This window comes from Urocampus carinirostris, chromosome 17 (genome assembly GCF_059441175.1).
Source record: "Urocampus carinirostris isolate Australia breed hairy pipefish chromosome 17, RoL_Ucar_1.0, whole genome shotgun sequence".
Classification (NCBI taxonomy): Eukaryota; Metazoa; Chordata; class Actinopteri; order Syngnathiformes; family Syngnathidae; genus Urocampus; species Urocampus carinirostris.
The window spans coordinates 852,263-870,212 of record NC_142365.1 but is presented as its reverse complement, the minus strand read 5'-3'; the positions used below and the strand labels follow the sequence as shown (position 1 = coordinate 870,212).

Below are 17,950 nucleotides of genomic sequence, written 5' to 3'. Positions count from 1 at the left end.
ACAGAATAGGGCCGGGAGAGCTATTACATATCAACATCATTCTGTTAAAAAGTGGTAAAGATGGCGGAAATATTTTAGAGAATGCTTTATTTTTCGATGGATAAAAGGTCTGCATTAGCTTAAGTAAATGTGGGTTATCATGGAGATGTCTGTGAAACAAACTACAAAAAACAATCTGTTGAAAAGCCGTTGAAGAAAGAACAAGTCACAGATAGAATATAAAATGCAACCTTGATGTAATTAATTGTAATAAGATTTCTTTACTTTGACAAGATAATAATGAGCAGAATATATTTATAAAGTTTAAAAGAAATGTTTATAGTGTATGTAACTTGCAATATCAGGTGTTGTGTAAGTTAAACTACACATCGGTAAGGGTCAAATGTGAATTTTGAAAAGCTACCTGAGAACATGTTGATTTGGTTTTCAAAGAAGCGTGTAAACATCTTAAAATCTTTTAACAGACGAAAAGATACACCTAACAATTGACAATTAAATCTGTTTAAGCTAATAATTCGATTATAAATATTCGCCACAGCCTGGCGAGATCCTGGAGGGACGTATGCGCCATCTAGCGCCCAGTGACCGCTCGTCTGCCGTCTCCCCGCAAATGTAAAAGGTAAAAGTTATTTCAAATGTTATTCCTGAAGTATTTTTACGAAATATTTGATAATGGAAAATTGTTGTCAGTCTTACCCCAGCTGGAATCTTGAGATAGGAAGTTTGCCCCTGTGAATGACTCACTATTGACGTGAACACTCGTTCAGTATCACTTTTAAAACGAAACTTACAAAAATATATTTATCAAAAATCTGTTAAGAGAATAAAAACGTTATACATACTGTTTAAGTGTTGTTTTTTTACAAAAAAAAAAAGTAGGCTATGCTAACGAACACCGATCGGTAGCCAAATGCCCAAAACCTAGCATAACGTTCTTCCTTTCATATCTTTACAGTTAATGGCAGAAAAATGTTAAAAACGTTGAAAATAATTCCGCACAACTGCAAATAAAACTAAACCCATTTCATTAGAGGTGTTGGTTGTTCTAAACTACAAAAGACATTCAAATTGTAAGCCAGGAAACACCATCCGAGATCATCGCACTCCGCCATCTTTATTCATAATACGCGCAAAACAATATAAACCGAACGAAAAAATGCAAATGTAAGTAAAATATAAAAATGGGAAACAAAATACTTAAAAAAAATATACATTGGACTCGCATGGCAGCAAGAACTGGGGGAAAAAAACATAAATGTAACCAAGTTGGCCGGATCCATCAAAACGGCATAATAGTAATAATAATAATAACAGTATATTCAGTGGAAATCAGTTATATAGCATGAAATGTACTTCCTTAACACTCGATATAAAATGAACATAATTCCTTCCTTGACAACATTTTGTGCTTCTTCCCCTAAATTGGAGCCATATTTCAAATAATATACATATATTTTCTAAAATGCATTCCAATAATCTTTCTCGAATAACTTCTGTCACAGTGTACACACGGGTGAGAGGATACAAAGACGTAAGTCCAGCTACTGTTGGCTGTTTATCATCACATTCCTGAGCTGTGCATCGCAAACACGTTTGCCCCAATACAAATGTTTTGGACAAAATGCAGTTCATGGAAGCCAGAACAAGTATGCTCGTTTGTTTTGTTTCTGCATTTTTTTGCGTAGCAGTGTGAGTAGAAATAAATATTGATAGCATAGTTTTGGATGTGAAAAGGAAATGTGCGGTGGTTTTCTTCAGTCAGGCATGAGCATTTCCCTCCAGTTAAAGCTGTGATTGGGTCCATGTGTCAAAGGCAGAATGGGAGGGTCAACCAGCTGCCATACGCCCGTCTCACCCATTTCTTCGCAAGCGCAAAATCCCAAGTAGGGAATCTGTAGAAATACACAAAGCAGATCCACCTCCACGTTATTGAGGGGAAACAATGAGACGTCTTATTCCGTGCGACGTCACCGGCATCTGGCCGACCTTTCGCACAACTTGCACAAAGTCCTTGGAGTTTTGTGGGCTGAGTCCTTGTATCTGGCGAGTGCAGGCCTCCAGGGAGGAAGCATGGGCCACAATCAAGACCTTGTTTCCTGTGCGAAAGAGGTAAAAGAACACACTATTACTTATTTGCTGTTGGATGTTTGGGAGCATCCTCATGCAATATGTGACATTTGTCACTTTCGATCTATAGCATCTTAAAGCCTGTCAGGAAAATTAGTACAGTGCTACCTCTTTATACGAGTTTGTTTGGAACAAAATTTTTGCTCCACATACAACAGAAAATTCAGGTCACAGGCATTCCCAGAGGTTACCACTATGCTGATCACAACTCGTGATTACTCATCGTCAGAATCATCTTGTTCAAGTTTGCGCATGCAAAAAAAAGATGTGCCAAAAAACGTGTGTATGTTCATTTCAAGTTACATTAACTTTGATTTCAAGTGTACATCAACAGTCTCTCAATCTTATACTGTATCTCTCAACCTAAGGCAATCGCTTTCTGTATGAATGGTTGCAATTCCCCTTATTAAGTAATAATAAACCTTAAAAGCATTTACTCACAGCAAGACAGACTATGTACAATACCGCGACAAGATTGGCAATATATGATGACTTTGTGACTGAGACAATCTGGCTTAGAGACAAAATGGGGAAGACGAGATTGGCAAGTGGTCACAATTAACTTACGATTTTATTTTTATTTTGTTATTGATCTTATTACTGTAATTACAATTTAAATGTGTTTTTAGTAATCAGGAAGATGTGTTTTATGGCTACTGTATTTAGGATTCACTACGATCCTTTTGGGAGGACAGGAACAGACAAATAGGTTCTTATTTCATTTTGCTCGTTACACGAGCAATTCGACCTATGAACATGATGCGGTACCACTGTATCTGGTAGATTAATGAGGCCTGAAATCCACTGTACCTAGATTTTTGCATTCTGATAAGATTTCACGAGTCACTTGGAAGCTCCGACTGATGTAAGTGTCGTAGGACTCGGAAACCACCAGCTTGTTCACAGGAACATGAGGTCTAAGGAACAGGGAGATCCAATATGTTAAGGACATGTCATCATATGTTAGGATTAGGACATAAACTCCTTACCTGTATGTTGTGTCCACACTCAGGTTAGCAGCAGCTAGCTCTGTTGGGGGGATCCAGGAGGGTAGACTTGTGCCTGAAACCCATTTGGTCCATTCAAAAAGTCCAGGCTCTACACGGATCTTTGTTTTTCCGTCCTGTTGAAGACCTGAAATCCGTAAAAAAAATATATATATAATCCTCATTTATGTATGTTGTAGGGAACAGTATTCCCAGTTTCTGGGTGGTCCTACCTTGCAATATGTGTTGAGCGGTCTGGACGCAGCGAAGTGAAGGCGAGCAATAAACAAAGTCTATTATGGTGTGGCTTTCCAACAAGGCTTCACCTGGGACAAAAACCTATTACTGAAGTTCTATCAGAAGCAAACCACTCCAAAAAAACGCTCCAATGCCTCTGTGTGGCTTATTTTTCAAAACAGAACCAACCTACAAGCCGGGCTTGGGAGGAGCCAAACACAGTAATCGGACAATCTTTATCATAGTCCCTGTGACCGCCGCTTCTGTTTGGCAGGCTAGATGGCATGTTGAGATTTGAGCGAACGTATCTGCCTGATAAAACAAAAGTGTGTCCGTCGTTAATGGTCACGCGGATCACAGAAACCAAGTATTTCCTAACGCAAACATACCTTTGGCATCAAAGCACTGTGTCACCCAGTGTTTCCCAAACACAACATCCATCCTCTCCCCGTGTCGACACACAAACAATCTCATCTTGGACACAGAAGACTGACCAGCGATCCGCGTCACCTGGAATAAAATGCATTGACTTGATTCTCACAATACACAATCAACATTGACCGTGCTATTGGTACCGTATTTTCCGTAATATAAGGCGCACCCAAAAGCCTTTAATTTTTTCAAAAGCTAACCATGCGCCTTATAATACAGTGCGCCTTATGTATGGATCAATATTAAGTCGCAAAGTCTTGCAACTAAGGCAAGCAGCCGCCGACTCGATTTTCCCCCGAAGGCGAAGTCGTCTGCGGTGTATGCTGGGATTTATATACCAGTGTTTCATTTCCTAACCAATGTGTCAATCATCATTTGAATCAGTCACTATTGGCTAAAGTTATTCGGAGGTAAAGGGGGCGGATCCTTTTGATCATTTACAGGCTCGCATAGGCTAAAGGGGCGAAACAAAGCCTGCGATTGGCCGAAAAAGATGAATGTGAATCGCACGTTGATTGGGTTGCACTACGGCATAGAGAAAACATTTTTTAATATTCTGTATTTGTAAATATTTGACTCTCCTGGATTTACTACACTCACGGTTGTAAGAAGACCATGGTTACGTATCATTATTGAACGTGATGGCTGCAAGAGAACTTAGGTGAGCTATGCAGCTTTCTATTTTCCCGGTATCTTGTTTTAGAACGATCTTGATGTTTCTGTGATGAGTCTATTTTTAAACTCAATTCAATTCAAAGTGTTTATTGTCATATGCACCGTAAAGAACCCCGTTTCCCTGCACAATAAAAATCTTACTTTGCTGTCCACACAGTTGCCAGCAAAAAAAAAAAAAGGAAACTAAGAAATGTTTGGCATTTCTTGAATCCCAAGACATTAACCTTCCGAATGATATTTGGAATGATGCATTTGAGCGACATCGTACGGACATCCGCACGTGTCTGAGACACGTATTTGCTTCTTTGCAAGCTTTCGGAATGTTAAGGGGGTAATAAGTTGGACTGAACTATCTGACTGTTTTGTCCACGTTCCCATTGTAGCGCCTTATAATCCGCTGCGCCTCATGTATGGAAAATATAGGACTAAAAACTATTTTTTGGGGGTGCGCCCTATAACCCGGTGCGCCTTATAGTGCGGAAAATACGGTACTTAAAAAAGAAAAACCCCTCTTAGTAGTGTCTCTGGAAGTGTGTTAAATTGCCCCATGAAACACCCAACACGGTCACATTTTTCAGAAAAAGGAAGCTGTGACTATTCTACAACAAAGAACTGCACCTGCATGGGAGGACAGAGACCACTGAGCCCTGGAGAATCCACCAGACTGTCCAGTAGACTGTCAGCGTGCTGTTCGTCAAACAGCAACCCACTTCGGGTGCTGGAGGCGTTCGAGGGAGGTGAGTAGTTGAGAATGGAATGGGACCTGAAGATTGAACATCAATGCACACCGGTCAATCTTCCGTCAAGAAAAACTAGTAGGATGTGTGTCAACAACTCTCACACCAGGATATTTCTTGTCTGGCAATCTATGTAAACTAAACGGAGGAACAAAATTACCTGCTGTACCACTAGAGGGCAGATGACAAAAGACTAAGCTATTTCCTTTAAAAATAGGGGCCATTACGTTTTAAACCAAAATATTGAGCCATCTCTTTAAAGCAGGTATGTCAAACACAGTTTGGGTAGGGGGCTGCATCCAGACTTTACGTGATCAAGTGGGCCGGATTAGCACAAAAACATTTAGCTCTTCTTTTCAGTCCTATGCTTTGTCATCAGGGTTGGGTAGGGTTACTTTAACTGGATTACTTTCAATTACTTTTGGATTACTCCAATAACAAATATGCTAATAATAGACAAAAGAAACTCAATATGGATGAAATGACTACATTTTGTGCAGGCTTGGGGAGTAACGGAACACATGGAACGGCAAAAATGATGTTGTCAAGCTGTTTGGATTGATTTTCATTTTGTTTCTGTGGCATTTGATGTTCGTCTTGCCGGAGATCAAAGAGATCAAAGCCAGGAGAGAAAGCTTACCACCTGTTGTGAGTCATCATTTGATTCATATTGAGTTTCTTTTGTCTTTTATCAGCATATTTGCAATTGGTGTCATCCAAAAGTCATTGAAAGTAATCCAGTTAAAGTAACCCTACCCAACCCTGTTTGTCATTTGTCCTACATAGTTAGCCTACCTTACAAATTATAATCACGGACGAAAAGGGATCTTTTCCAAGCGCAACACTTTTATTCACAAACAATGAGCAAGTAAATTGTCTATCTCTGTGTCCCCTGCCCACTGTCTGAAGATAGCTGGGATGGGCTCCAGCACCCCCGCGACCCTACTGTGGATAAGCGGTGCAGATAATGGATGGATGGATGTTTAACAGTTGAATAAATGCAACTTTACATCCGAACAAACTGAAGTAAGAGCTATGAATAAGAATATGCTGGCCTAAATTGCCATACCGCTTCGAATTATTTCAAAAAGAAGTACAAAATAAAGACTTTTAACAGTGAACGGGCAATAACATCACATATCAGTTCCAGGCTGGGCCTACTAAAGCTAAGATAACACTGCACAATATTGCCTTCAAATGAATCTAGATCTTATTTGTAATGATCTGTGCAAAGAAATTGCGTGCACGGCCCTTTCCTCTCTTAATTTGCACACCAGCAGTATACTTGTGGATGCTAGCTCCTGAAACTTAGCGAAGTTTTTTCTTTACAAGTCCATCAGTATAAGGTGTCAAATCCTGTGTCACAGGATATTTAACAATGGCATTCAAGTGTTTGATCATTAACCTCGAGCGCCGATTCATTTTGTTTTCTTGGTTGTGCTGTGAAACACTCGTTTTCAGTTGCACTACACAAAACAGTGCCACCTAGAGGTCGAATATTATACACTGTCCTTTATTAGTTTGGAACTTTAAAAAAAAATATGTATATTATTAGTACACAATCAGTTAAACTTGAGTAGATAGAAGTATATTTCACAAACAGTGTGTAAGAAAGAAAAAAATGAAGATGACTGATCAAAACAAGCTTGGATTTTACTTCCTAAACAAAGTTTGAATAAAGTAAGTTTAATTCATCATTATTTTACAACAGTATATGATCCAAACGTTGGGGGGATGGTTTTAAATAGGGCAGCATGGCGGCGCAGTGGTTAGCGCGTGTGTGGCACAGTTCTGAGGTCGTGAGATCCAACCTCCTGTGTGGAGTTTGCATGTTCTCCCTGTGCTTGCGTGGGTTTCCTCCAGGCACTCCGGTTTCCTCCCACATTCCAAAAAACATGCAAGTCAGGTGTGAATGAGCGAGCAAATTGTCTGTCCCTGTGTGCCCTGCGACTGGCTGGCCAGCAGTTCAGGGTGTCCCCTTCCCACTGCCCGAAGATAGCTGGGATGGGCTCCAGCACCCCCGCGACCATACTGAGGATGAGCGATGCAGATCATGGATGGTTTTAAATAGAGACATTTCTTTTATTCTTCGGCAGAAAAAAAATGTACCTCCCGGAACAGTTCTTACCCATGAACAACCCAAGTGTCCGACTCATCAGCGCGGTTGACATAATTTTCAGGCAGCAGGCCGGACAGCCCGGTGCCCAGGGACGTGCCGTACACCCAGCCCTCGCTGGCACTGCTTTGCTCCATCGGTGACATAAAAATGAAATCTCCAGTCACCAGCTCCAGCTCGTCATCATTTTGAGGCGCGTAGGGATACATGACTTGCAGTGTCTAGAAAAAAAAGCCATACATTCTTAACATGTGGTGAAGAAAAGGAAACTATTTCAGGAAAGTAAGACAAGAAGTGAACTGTCAAGAGCAGTCTTTAGTAGATGCATTTCTACCTCATGATTTGCAAAGCGAATATCCCGGGAGAAGAGCACAGCCAGCCAGTCGCAGCCTGACGAGACATCCACGTTCTTGGCTAACTTCTCCAAAACTGGAAGATGCGCGCTTTGGAAGTGGTACGCCAATGTGACGTGCAGTTGCTTCTTATGATGCTCCACGTGCACATCTGGGACAGATGTTGAGCACAATGAGGACGCTGAAGCCACTCATAAATGACAAGGCAGGGAAAAAATATGAGCACGGACCTGCTTTAGTTTCTGCTTCGTTGGCAAAATCAGCCGCAAAAGTCTTAAGCACCTCCGCCACCTGCTCCTCCACGAAGAGGCCGATAAAAGTGGAGGAGGTGTACAGCTCCAGCGGAACGGGCATGGGTATACGACCTTTCCACTTTGCCACGGTGGTCTGGAGAGCATCTGACAGAGCCTCCACCTTCGCATCGGCGCACTGTGGAGTTTTTATGCACAAAATATATGGAATGAACTCTTCTCAATGAATACAAACACACAATCTTTAATTCACTCAATTGAATTGGACCTTAAAAAGACTAATAACAAAAGGCTCAATGCCATTGCTGCGCCTTCCCATCCATTTTTGCAACTAAATCACATTAACAAGATGAAGCCCGTCCATTTCCTAAAAGTGTTGTGGTTGGGAAAAGATTAAGAGACTCAAGTTTAAAACTACAGTTTATTGTTGTAATAATTCCCGAAATAAAAAAATCAGGTTTTCATCGATTTATGGATTTAAAAATACTGTACGGAATTTGGAACTTTTTTTACTTGCTGCCGCCATCTCCACGCAGACTCAATCACCTTGTTCATGATGCGCGTGCAAGTACGTGCCATTCTTAGACGCTTAGGCAATCATTTTAACTGTTCTTACTTTTACAAGGATCATGCTACACAAACACACAGAAAAACATAAGGGCACAGAAAGCTGATAGCCGCAGTGGAAAATAAACTCCATTGGGTTAACACATACTTAATAGAGTAAATATTTAACTTTTAGCTTGCTTAAGGACACCTCAAGTGACGCAGAACAAAGTAGTTAGTCAAAGGGGAAGTAATAAGACTGGGACTGAGACTGACCATGAAGAACTGGCAGAGGGTGATGTGAGGGAAGATGTTGTGCGCCTTGTTTTTGCCACACGAAAGGCGAGATTGTTGCCAGAAGAGCGAAAGCTGCTGCAGCAGAGGACCACTCGGCCGCAGGTACAAGACGTATTCCCTGGGCAGAGGATCGTCCAGGAAAGGGTCGTCCACGTGGGAAAAAAGCCTGGAAACGCAAACGTAAAATTTGAAGGAGGGGGAGCAAAAAGCTTCAAAAGAGACTTCAAAATAGCTGTCCTATGAGGACCGTTAGCAGGGTGTAGCAGTTTCCAATTCATGAACTTCATTCACCGACCAGTTTAGAACGAGTGACTAATAAAAGGTGTGCTTGCGGTTCTCACCAGTCACAAGCGGCCTGGACGTTTTTCCCTCCTGTGGAGACCAAAGCTTTCAAACTGCAAAGACACAAGATCAAGAGAAAACACAGTCACCCAATCAATACATTCTCTTCCGGCTCATGTTTATAAAAAGGAGAGTGAAAAGAGAATGCGCATCCTGAGAGAGAAAGTCACACTTAATATCGGGAGTTCATGTAACAGAAGTGACAGTTTATGTACAAAAGTTTGTTTTGGAAGAAACTGAGAATTTCTGACTGACTCACAAAGCTTATAATATGTTTTATATGTTACAGGAGAGGGCAGCACGGCGGCGCAGTGGTTTGCGCTTGTGCCGCACAGTTCTAAGGTCTTGGGAACCTCCTGTGTGGGTTCAAATCCAGCTACCGGACTTACTGTGCGGAGTTTGTATGTTCTCCCCGTGCTTGCGTGGGTTTCCTCCAGGCACTCCGGTTTCCTCCCACATTCCAAAGACATGCATTTCAGGTGGATTGGCCGGTCCAAATTGTCCCTAGGTGTGAATGAGCGAGCGAGTTGTCTGTCCCTGTGTGCCCTGCGATTGGCTGGCAACCAGTTCAGGGTGTCCCCTGCCCACTGCCCGATGATGGCTGGGATGGGCTCCAGCACCCCCGCGACCCTACTGAGGAAAAGCGGTGCAGCTAATGAGATGAGATGTTACAGGAGATACCTATGCCTTCCTTGATCCCCCTGATGGGACAGGGGGGAATAATGTGTTTGGTATGTACAGTTTGGACTAGAAACAATAATCCTACATTTTTACAGGTCATGTGTGAATCATTTTTCCCTTTTGGTTAGTAAATAACAGTGAAACCTACACCACCCCCTAAAATCCAGGTCATCACTTCTCGTTGTTTGGTATCGGGTCACATAAAAAGAAAAAGAACTGCTTTCGGTTTTGCTTGTATCGAATTAATGAATGTATACACGCATCATTTCTGTTCAGCCCCCCAAAAAAATCATAGCCAGAAAAAATTATGAATTAGAATTGTCTTTATCATCGTTGATATCAACTTTGTGAAACATTGTATGCAACGAGATTAGACATGGCACTCCAGGGCTTAGAAGAGAAAATGTCAGGTCAAGTCAAGTCATGTTTATTTCTATAGCCCTTAATCACAAAGAGTCTCCAACGGCTGCACAGACCACAGATTATTGCAAACCACAGAGTAACTAATATTACACCATCCCCTGATCTAAGACCGACATGAGGGCAAGAAAGACGTCAAAACCTCAACATGGGGAAAATGAAGAAACCTTGAGAAGGGACGGTCTCAAAGGGTTGCACAGACCACAGACTATTGCAAAATACAGATTATTATAACATAATCCCCTGATCTAAAACCTACATGAGGGCAAGGAAAAACTCAAAAACCTCAACATGAGGAAAATGAAGAAACTTTGAGAGGGGAGCACACATGATGTCAGCCCCCTTCCAGGATGACCAGGCCAAAATGGATGTTGCAATAACAAATAATACACAGATATTGTCCAAAAAAAAAAAAAAAGACTTTCCGGATGAATCGGCCAAAAAATTACAATATTCATCCATTCCATCCATTATCTGCACCGCTTATCCTCACTAGGGTCGCGGGGTTGCTGGAGCCCATCCCAGCTATCTTCAGGCACTGTGCAGGAGACACCCTTAACTGCTTGCCAGCCAGTCGCAAGAATTAAAAATAAATAACAATTACAACATCGTGCTTTGGAAAAACTGACTGAAATGTTAATAATGACACTAATGCAATGAAGAAAAATAAATGGTTCATTGTAACAAAAGTGCAATGAAACAAGTGCGATAAGAAAATCATTGCTTGGCTGCGCGGTGCACCCAAGTTTAACGATACAGTATTACCGTATTTGAGCAATGATTGGTCAGTGGTCTGATTTCGCTGACCTCTATCACTTAGCATTGGATGCAATCGCTATTGAACTCGAACGGTGAGAGTGCTAAATACGAGCCACAAGTTCACTAGAATTGTACCTGTTAGAGTGAAAGGCATTATCTTTGATTTCATCATCACGCTATTTTTACTCACGTTTCCACGTTGAACGTCATTTTGGCTGAACTTTTTCCCATAATGCTCCATGACATCATAATGTGTTACGTTGTAGCAATGATATAAAACGGTTGACCAATCACATGTGCCTTCAAGATAAAAAAATAAAGTCGATAGAATGTGGTACTATGAGTAAAAATAGTGTGATGATGGGATAAAATCTCATCTCTTTTCTCATGTCATTTGGAACCTGAGTGGTCTAGTAATAACACAGTAGATTTAGATTTATTTTTATTGATTTTATTATTGTTGTCATTGTTATTATTATGGATGTTATTAGTGAGCTAAGCGGGTAGGATATTGTCAGACATTAAACCGGGTCCGTAGTACACAAAAGGTTGCCGACCACTGCTATATACACACTACATTCACCATATGCTGTCTCTGTCAGATGTTACCTCCCGTCTCGATGACTGTAATGCACTACTCTCCGGTCTCCCGAAGTCCAAAAACAAGAGCCTGCAGCTGGTACGAAATGCTGCAGCGTTAGACCACATGACCCAAATTTTAGCTAACCTGCATTGGCTCCCTGTTAGTTTAAGATGTGATTTGAAGGTTCTGTTGGTCGTTTACAAAATCATGCATGGACTTGATCCCTCATATCTTTCAGATTTCATTTCCTCCCCATTTTCCGGTCCGGAGTCTTCGCTCTGAAAATGTTGGTCTACTAGTGATCCCAAGAGCCAAGAAGAAATCAGAGCGTTCTCCATTCAGGCCCCGGTGCTGTGGAATGCTGTTCCCTCTGAGATTCGATCTGCAACCTCAGTAGAAATGTTTAAATCTAAGCTTAAAACACACTTTTTCTCTAGGGCATATGAATAACCTAGATTTTATGTTGGCAATATTAGGGGATGGTGTCATAAAAGCGGCTGCCTTTTCCAGCAGCTGCCCTATTGTTTTATTGTCTGCTCCTATCTTTTTTCTTCCCGTTTTGACTACTACACTATGGATTACTTCTATCCTATGGGACATGGGTTTTAGTGCACAAAAATGCGTGTATTCAAGGAATTTTAACTCCTTGCCCTGAAGAATTCTCGTGCCGGCGTGATGAAGGGGCCTATCGTGGAAGAAGAGCCGGAGCTAGCGAAGCGGCTAGCGGCGTTTTAAGTCTTCGGTACCATCCGTAATCATGGTAAATGCGAACTCACGACCAAATAAGATCATCGAGTGCTGGTGGAAAACATCGAAGCGCACAGGGAGCGCAGTTGCTGTGTTTTGCGGAAACGTGGCTCACGTTTAGCATTCCGGACGCTAACGTGTAGCCACCCGGAGCTATCCGGCTTCAACGCCGCTATACAGAGACAAGAAAGCCGGGGGGAATCGGAGAGGAGGCGGACTTGCTAACACGAGGTGGTGTATCCCTGGATTTTCACAACGAAAAGATTTCCATCTGCCGCAGGGATGTCGAACTTTTGGACTGGCGTGACGTCATCCACTCCGCTACAAGCACCCCTAGGGCATCATGTTAATCTGTTAATAAACAACGGGGTAGACTGATGGAAGTATGAATTTCCCTACCGGGATGAATCAAGTATCTATCTATCTATCTATCTATCTAATAGTCTGTAGTTTGCAATAGTCTTTGATCTGCGCAGCCCTTTGAGACTCTTTGTGATTAAGGTCCAAATAAATAAACATGACTTGACTACCAACTAAATGCCATATAACATAATACCGTTAGGCAGTCTAAAGAATATCCCCCTTTTCTTACAAAAAGGAAAAAGCCAAATATCTGTGTATTATAAAGAGGAGCCGACAGTAAAGGATTAAGTCTCAGAAACAAGGGCAGATTGCAGTTTATAATCTCTTAACTCTTCTTTCACTGTGACACAGGATGCAAAAAGCTGGGGAGCGTATAGTCAGTGTCTGGAACCGATTCTCTTTTTTGCGTCATTATTTCTGGAGCAAGACAGTCACATGTTACAACAGAGACACCATAAAGGAAGTGACTGGGCCATTGTGTGGGCGAAGGATGTTGTTTACTGGCCCGGCTTTTTGTGTTACCATTTCGACTTGAGAGCTTAACACCGAACGTTTAGGTAGAAACTGAATAGATCACTCACATCTAGAGATACTATCGGTACCTCGACAACTGTCTCTTTTCAGTTCATTTCAAATCACTCTGAAGGACTGGATGAATACGCCAGACATAGCGTCCTCTGAATCAGCTGCCCCGCAACTACCATCTCCACTGAGAACGTAGAGAAGGTCACAAGCCACATCAGGAAATGGGCGACTTCCGCTTAGCCGCCTTGAATCCAAGCTCGGAGTTTGTTCATAAAAATGCCTGCACTGGAATGTGCCTCGCAGTCTAAGTACGACTTCTGCATCCTTACCAGAAAACGTTCACTTCAATTTATTTCAAATGCCAATCAAAGCATGCAACACACAAAAACCTCAACTGTTTTAATAGGGGAGGATGTGAGAAAATCATGTATTTACATTTTTCGTCAAAATATAGTGCGATTGAACAAGCTTTTAACAGGAATGCACTTAATTTGCACAAATTAAATTCAGTTGAGCGGAATAGGCAATATATTGCTGTGAATACCGCATCTCTGAGGCTGTAGTGTTGAAAAGCTGTTCCTGAAATTTACAGCTGAACACTAGAAACCCTTTTTTATCCATCCATCCATTATCTACAGCGCTTATCCTCAGTAGGGTCGCGGGGCAGTGGAGCCCATCCCAGCTATCTTCGGGCAGTGGGCAGGGGACACCCTCAACCGGTCTCAGGGCACGCAGGGACAGACAATTCGCTCGTTCATTCCCACCTAGGGACAATTTGGACCGGCCAATCAACCCGACATGCATGTTTTTGGAATGTGGGAGGAAACCGGAGTGCCCGGAGGAAACCCACGCAAGCACGCATGCAAACTCCGCACAGGAGGTTCGATCTCATGACCTCAGAACTGTACCGCACACGTGCTAACCACTGCGCCGCCGTGCTGGCCCACTATTTTATAAGATGCAAAAAAAAAATGAAACTTTGGAATAATTATATTGAACAACAATATAAATCTTTTAAAGTAAAACATTGATACATTTAAAAAGATAACGTGTATTTAAAAAAAAACAATATGAACTTAATAATCAAAAATACATGATTTTTTTTAATAATACTTGCGCGTCAATAAATTGACATAACATGAGCCTCACCTGGAGGGAACTAACATATTTTTCCACCATTTTGAACCTGAATTAAAACCAAAAAGCTTGCTAAAGGCTAAACCAGGCAGCTGTTCTTAGGACACCTGAGTAGCTAGCGCACAAGTTCTGAAAACAGTTCACCTGTGATGGGTCATTAAGATTTTCCAGGACATTTGATTTCAAACTGGCATGATGTTTAAGTGATCCACTGCAACTTCTAATAATAAGCTGGTAATAACATAGTAACAGCATAGTAATAACATTGTCCTCTGTGTTATATGTCGAAGTGTCCTTGGGCAAGACACTGAATCCCTAATGCCCCCAATAAGCAGGTAGGCGCCTTGCATGGCTGACTCCCTATTGGTGTGTGAGTGTGTGTATGGGTAATGTGAAGGGCATTGTAAAGGGCTTTGGGAGGTCTTCGGTGACTTGAAAAGCGCTATAGAAATGCAGAACATTTACCATATCAAACTGGTAGCTCTTCTGACATTCACGAACAAAAAGTAGCTCTCAGATTCAAAAAGGTGTTGTCTGGCAAATTTGAGTCTCTGAAGTTGTCTTCGTTGTGCTTTGTAGCATTCGTTTTAGGTAGCAGTACACAACACAGTGACATTGAGTGTTCAAGCATTACAGTGTCCCTATAAATATTTCTCTCCTTAGAGATAATATTTGTTTAAAAATATATATATTTTACTACTATAGTAGTTTTTGTAAAAAACAATATAAATGCTTGAAGCTCAAAATTGCAGTTCACTTAAAAAAGGAATACAAAAAAAATACAGAAAAAAAATCTGCAGTTTATGACAATGGTGCAAAAAATGTGGATATTATGTGCTTAACCGATACTGTTCTTGAACTCGCTTTACCATTGCATCTTTTACTGCTTTTTTGAGGCAACGTGATGTACAAGACATAAAAAAGGGATAACGCACACATTACATTCCTCTTGGGGCCCATATGTCAATTTCAAGGCCCACGGGAAGGATCCGGATTATATTTAATTACGACTAAATCCGGCCTGTGGCATCATGTTCCCAAATCTCCATAATACGTCGACGTTTAATTCACGGCGATTACGAAGCTAGAGAAAGCATGCAACATGCATTTCTTTTTCCCCCGTGGGTTACAGAAGCGCCATGCAAAACTAGGGGATGAGAAAAACATTTAAATAACAAATATTGAAACCCAAAGAGGTCTAAATCTAGTGGAAGCTAGAGCCCTTGTTGGTGATAGGAATGAGTGGAGAGGTGTTGTAAATGGATAGTGGGATGTTGGACGCGTTCTCAGGGATGGACAGGGCACCTGTATGATGCGGCAGGGGTAAACCAGTGAAAGCTGTCGGGCCCTGCTGTTGAACAGAAGTGTGCTGGCTGCTTTCTTTTGTCCCGTTTCATCTGGAGGGACGAAAGCATGATCGACTTAGGTGCCTAACTTGTTTGGGTGTTTGGGCAGTTGGGTTGGCCATGGTCCACAACATTTTGTGTGTGTTTTTTGCTATTTTTTTCCCTTTTTATTTTTTTTTTCTTATTGTGTTTGTCTTGCTGTTGGTCACCCTCTAGAGGGATATGACCAAGGTAGATAGATAGATAGATCTCATCTCATTAGCTGCACCGCTTCTCCTCAGTAGGGCCGCGGGGGTGCTGGAGCCCATCCCAGCAATCATCGGGCAATGGGCAGGGGACACCCTGAACGGGTTGCCAGCCAATCGCAGGGCACACAGGGACAGACAATTCGCTCGCTCATTCACACCTAGGGATAATTTGGAGCGGCCAATCCACCTGAAATGCATGTCTTTGGAATGTGGGAGGAAACCGGAGTCCACGGAAGAAACCCACGCCAGCACGGGGAGAACATACAAACTCCGCACAGATAGATAGAAACCCAAATTAAAGATAAACGAGATCAGTTTACAAATCTGCTTCTGGGCATCGTCTCTGTCCTTGCATCTCCTAATTGATGCACCAGTCCATTCCTAAACGACTAAGCAACGATTCCTCTCAGGTGAACTAAAGCATCGATGATCGTAGTAGCGTTGTGTTAACAATTCCACTGTCGGCCTTGCCAAGTTATTCTTAAAGTCAATAGCAGTCAGTGGCAGTGAAGAAGTAGAAGCACCCTCCTCGGTGAATTGGGTGATGCAGCATTTTTCACTGCCACGATAACCATCCCTCCATAATTTATCTATTATGACATGCACGTTTTGGGGGGTGAAGTCCTGTATACGTACCTACTCCAGACAGGAGTTACCATTAAGTGCTAGATTGATGTTTAATGGAAATAGTTTCACAAATGATGGTAAACTGCATCACCAAATGCTTAACCCTCTTCTAAGAACCAACATCATGACGTAAGCTCTACAGTTCATTCATAGAGCTTGTTTCTTGGCAACCCATCCCTCTCCAAAAATGAATGAAATATGAAACGCTAGACCCAAGAGAAGCTGGCAAGTGGCAGCATCCGAGTCTTTCTTTCTGCAGGAGTGGAGCCGAAGTGGAAAGGAAACATAAGCACAGGCGAGCAATCACAAACATGTCGAGGATTTGGGTGCCGGGTCCGTTTACTCACGCCCTGGTCTTAGGGAAGCCCATGGACAGCAGCACGTCCAGAGTTGACCCGTGTTTAACGGTGCCCGCGCGGGTCTGACGTTGTCTTCGAGGGGTCACTTTGGCATAGAGTTCCTCCTTAGCTGCCATTTTTCAATGCTCCATGGATAAGAACCCTCTTCTAGTGGATTTCATTTCGTGAAAAAACATGTAAAGAGAAAAACTTAGGAGACTTAAGTGCAGCCAACCCTATGGTGGTCTTCCAGTAGGTCTGGGTTTTGGTCAGCCATTCCGAATCACCTCGACCGCTTCGAGCAGCCGGGGTTGTGAGCTTCCGTGCCCGGCCTCGGAGGGGGACATGTCGGGGTCGAGAAAGCCTCTCGCATTCGGTCCGCCGGATGAGAAATCAGACGCAACTAAAAAACTCGCTTCGTTCCCTCCATCGAAGATCGCGCATGGAAGTCCAATGCGCGGTGGGTCGAATATGCGAGGAAGAATGGCGAGGGCCCCGGGTTAGCACGCGGGAATGACAGCAAATTGCAGTAAAGAGTACTAGAGCGCCATGACTTGGATGAGTTTGAGGCGTTGTGATGCAGCGAGCGCCCGTCTGGGGGCGGATGGTGGAAAGAGTGCTTCACACTTCCTGTCTAAGAAAAGGGGGCGTCGGTGCGCATGCGCAGAAGCGCGCCAACGGGAACATGACATCACACGTTGCCATGGTAAGGCCAGAAAAAGCTATTATTTTCAATTGAGTCGCTTTTTCGAATTCGATGACATATTGCTGTACATTTCTGGGAGACAGATATTAATTTCCTGTGCTGACCACTAAGTACAGGGTCCCCCAAAATGTTCCCCTCTGTGATGAGGGGCCAGGGTCAGTCTGCAAGAGGAAAAAGTATGACGATTGCAGGAGTGCCTAAATGTAAAAAAAATATTAAATCACCCTTCTAAATTGTTCCAAGAACATAAGAAAATAAATAACACCATTGATGAAAAATAACCAAATAGCCCGCTCTGAATTCTTCATATAAAATGACATAAAAGAATGACACTATTTATGAAATTTATACAAACCAAATAACTTGGACAG

At 42.3% G+C, this 17,950-nt stretch overlaps 1 protein-coding gene across 1 annotated transcript; it reads right to left on the bottom strand.

Annotated features, from left to right (window-relative positions):
• Positions 1 to 1,095: 1,095 nt before the first annotated feature.
• ubash3ba (ubiquitin associated and SH3 domain containing Ba) lies at positions 1,096 to 17,496 on the bottom strand. The gene is made up of 15 exons (XM_088321823.1): positions 17,109 to 17,496; positions 16,883 to 17,038; positions 9,099 to 9,152; positions 8,737 to 8,923; positions 7,894 to 8,092; positions 7,645 to 7,814; positions 7,323 to 7,531; positions 5,076 to 5,220; positions 3,740 to 3,860; positions 3,540 to 3,662; positions 3,347 to 3,439; positions 3,117 to 3,261; positions 2,938 to 3,044; positions 1,987 to 2,096; positions 1,096 to 1,892 (listed from the first exon to the last, which is right to left on the bottom strand). Exons 2-15 carry the CDS (start codon positions 17,008 to 17,010, stop codon positions 1,755 to 1,757), a joined length of 1,929 nt encoding a protein of 642 aa, XP_088177949.1. The 5' UTR covers positions 17,011 to 17,038; positions 17,109 to 17,496; the 3' UTR covers positions 1,096 to 1,754.
• Positions 17,497 to 17,950: the final 454 nt, after the last annotated feature.

Excerpts from the sequence above, each read along its gene's own strand:
- ubash3ba (XM_088321823.1), bottom strand. The coding sequence starts at position 17,010 with ATGGCAGCTAAGGAGGAACTCTATGCCAAAGTGACCCCTCGAAGACAA. Across the intron at positions 8,093-8,736 it reads CCCTCTGCCAGTTCTTCATG|TGCGCCGATGCGAAGGTGGA; the intron begins GTCAGTCTCAGT and ends AAAACTCCACAG. Across the intron at positions 3,045-3,116 it reads AGTGTGGACACAACATACAG|ACCTCATGTTCCTGTGAACA; the intron begins GTAAGGAGTTTA and ends CCTGTTCCTTAG.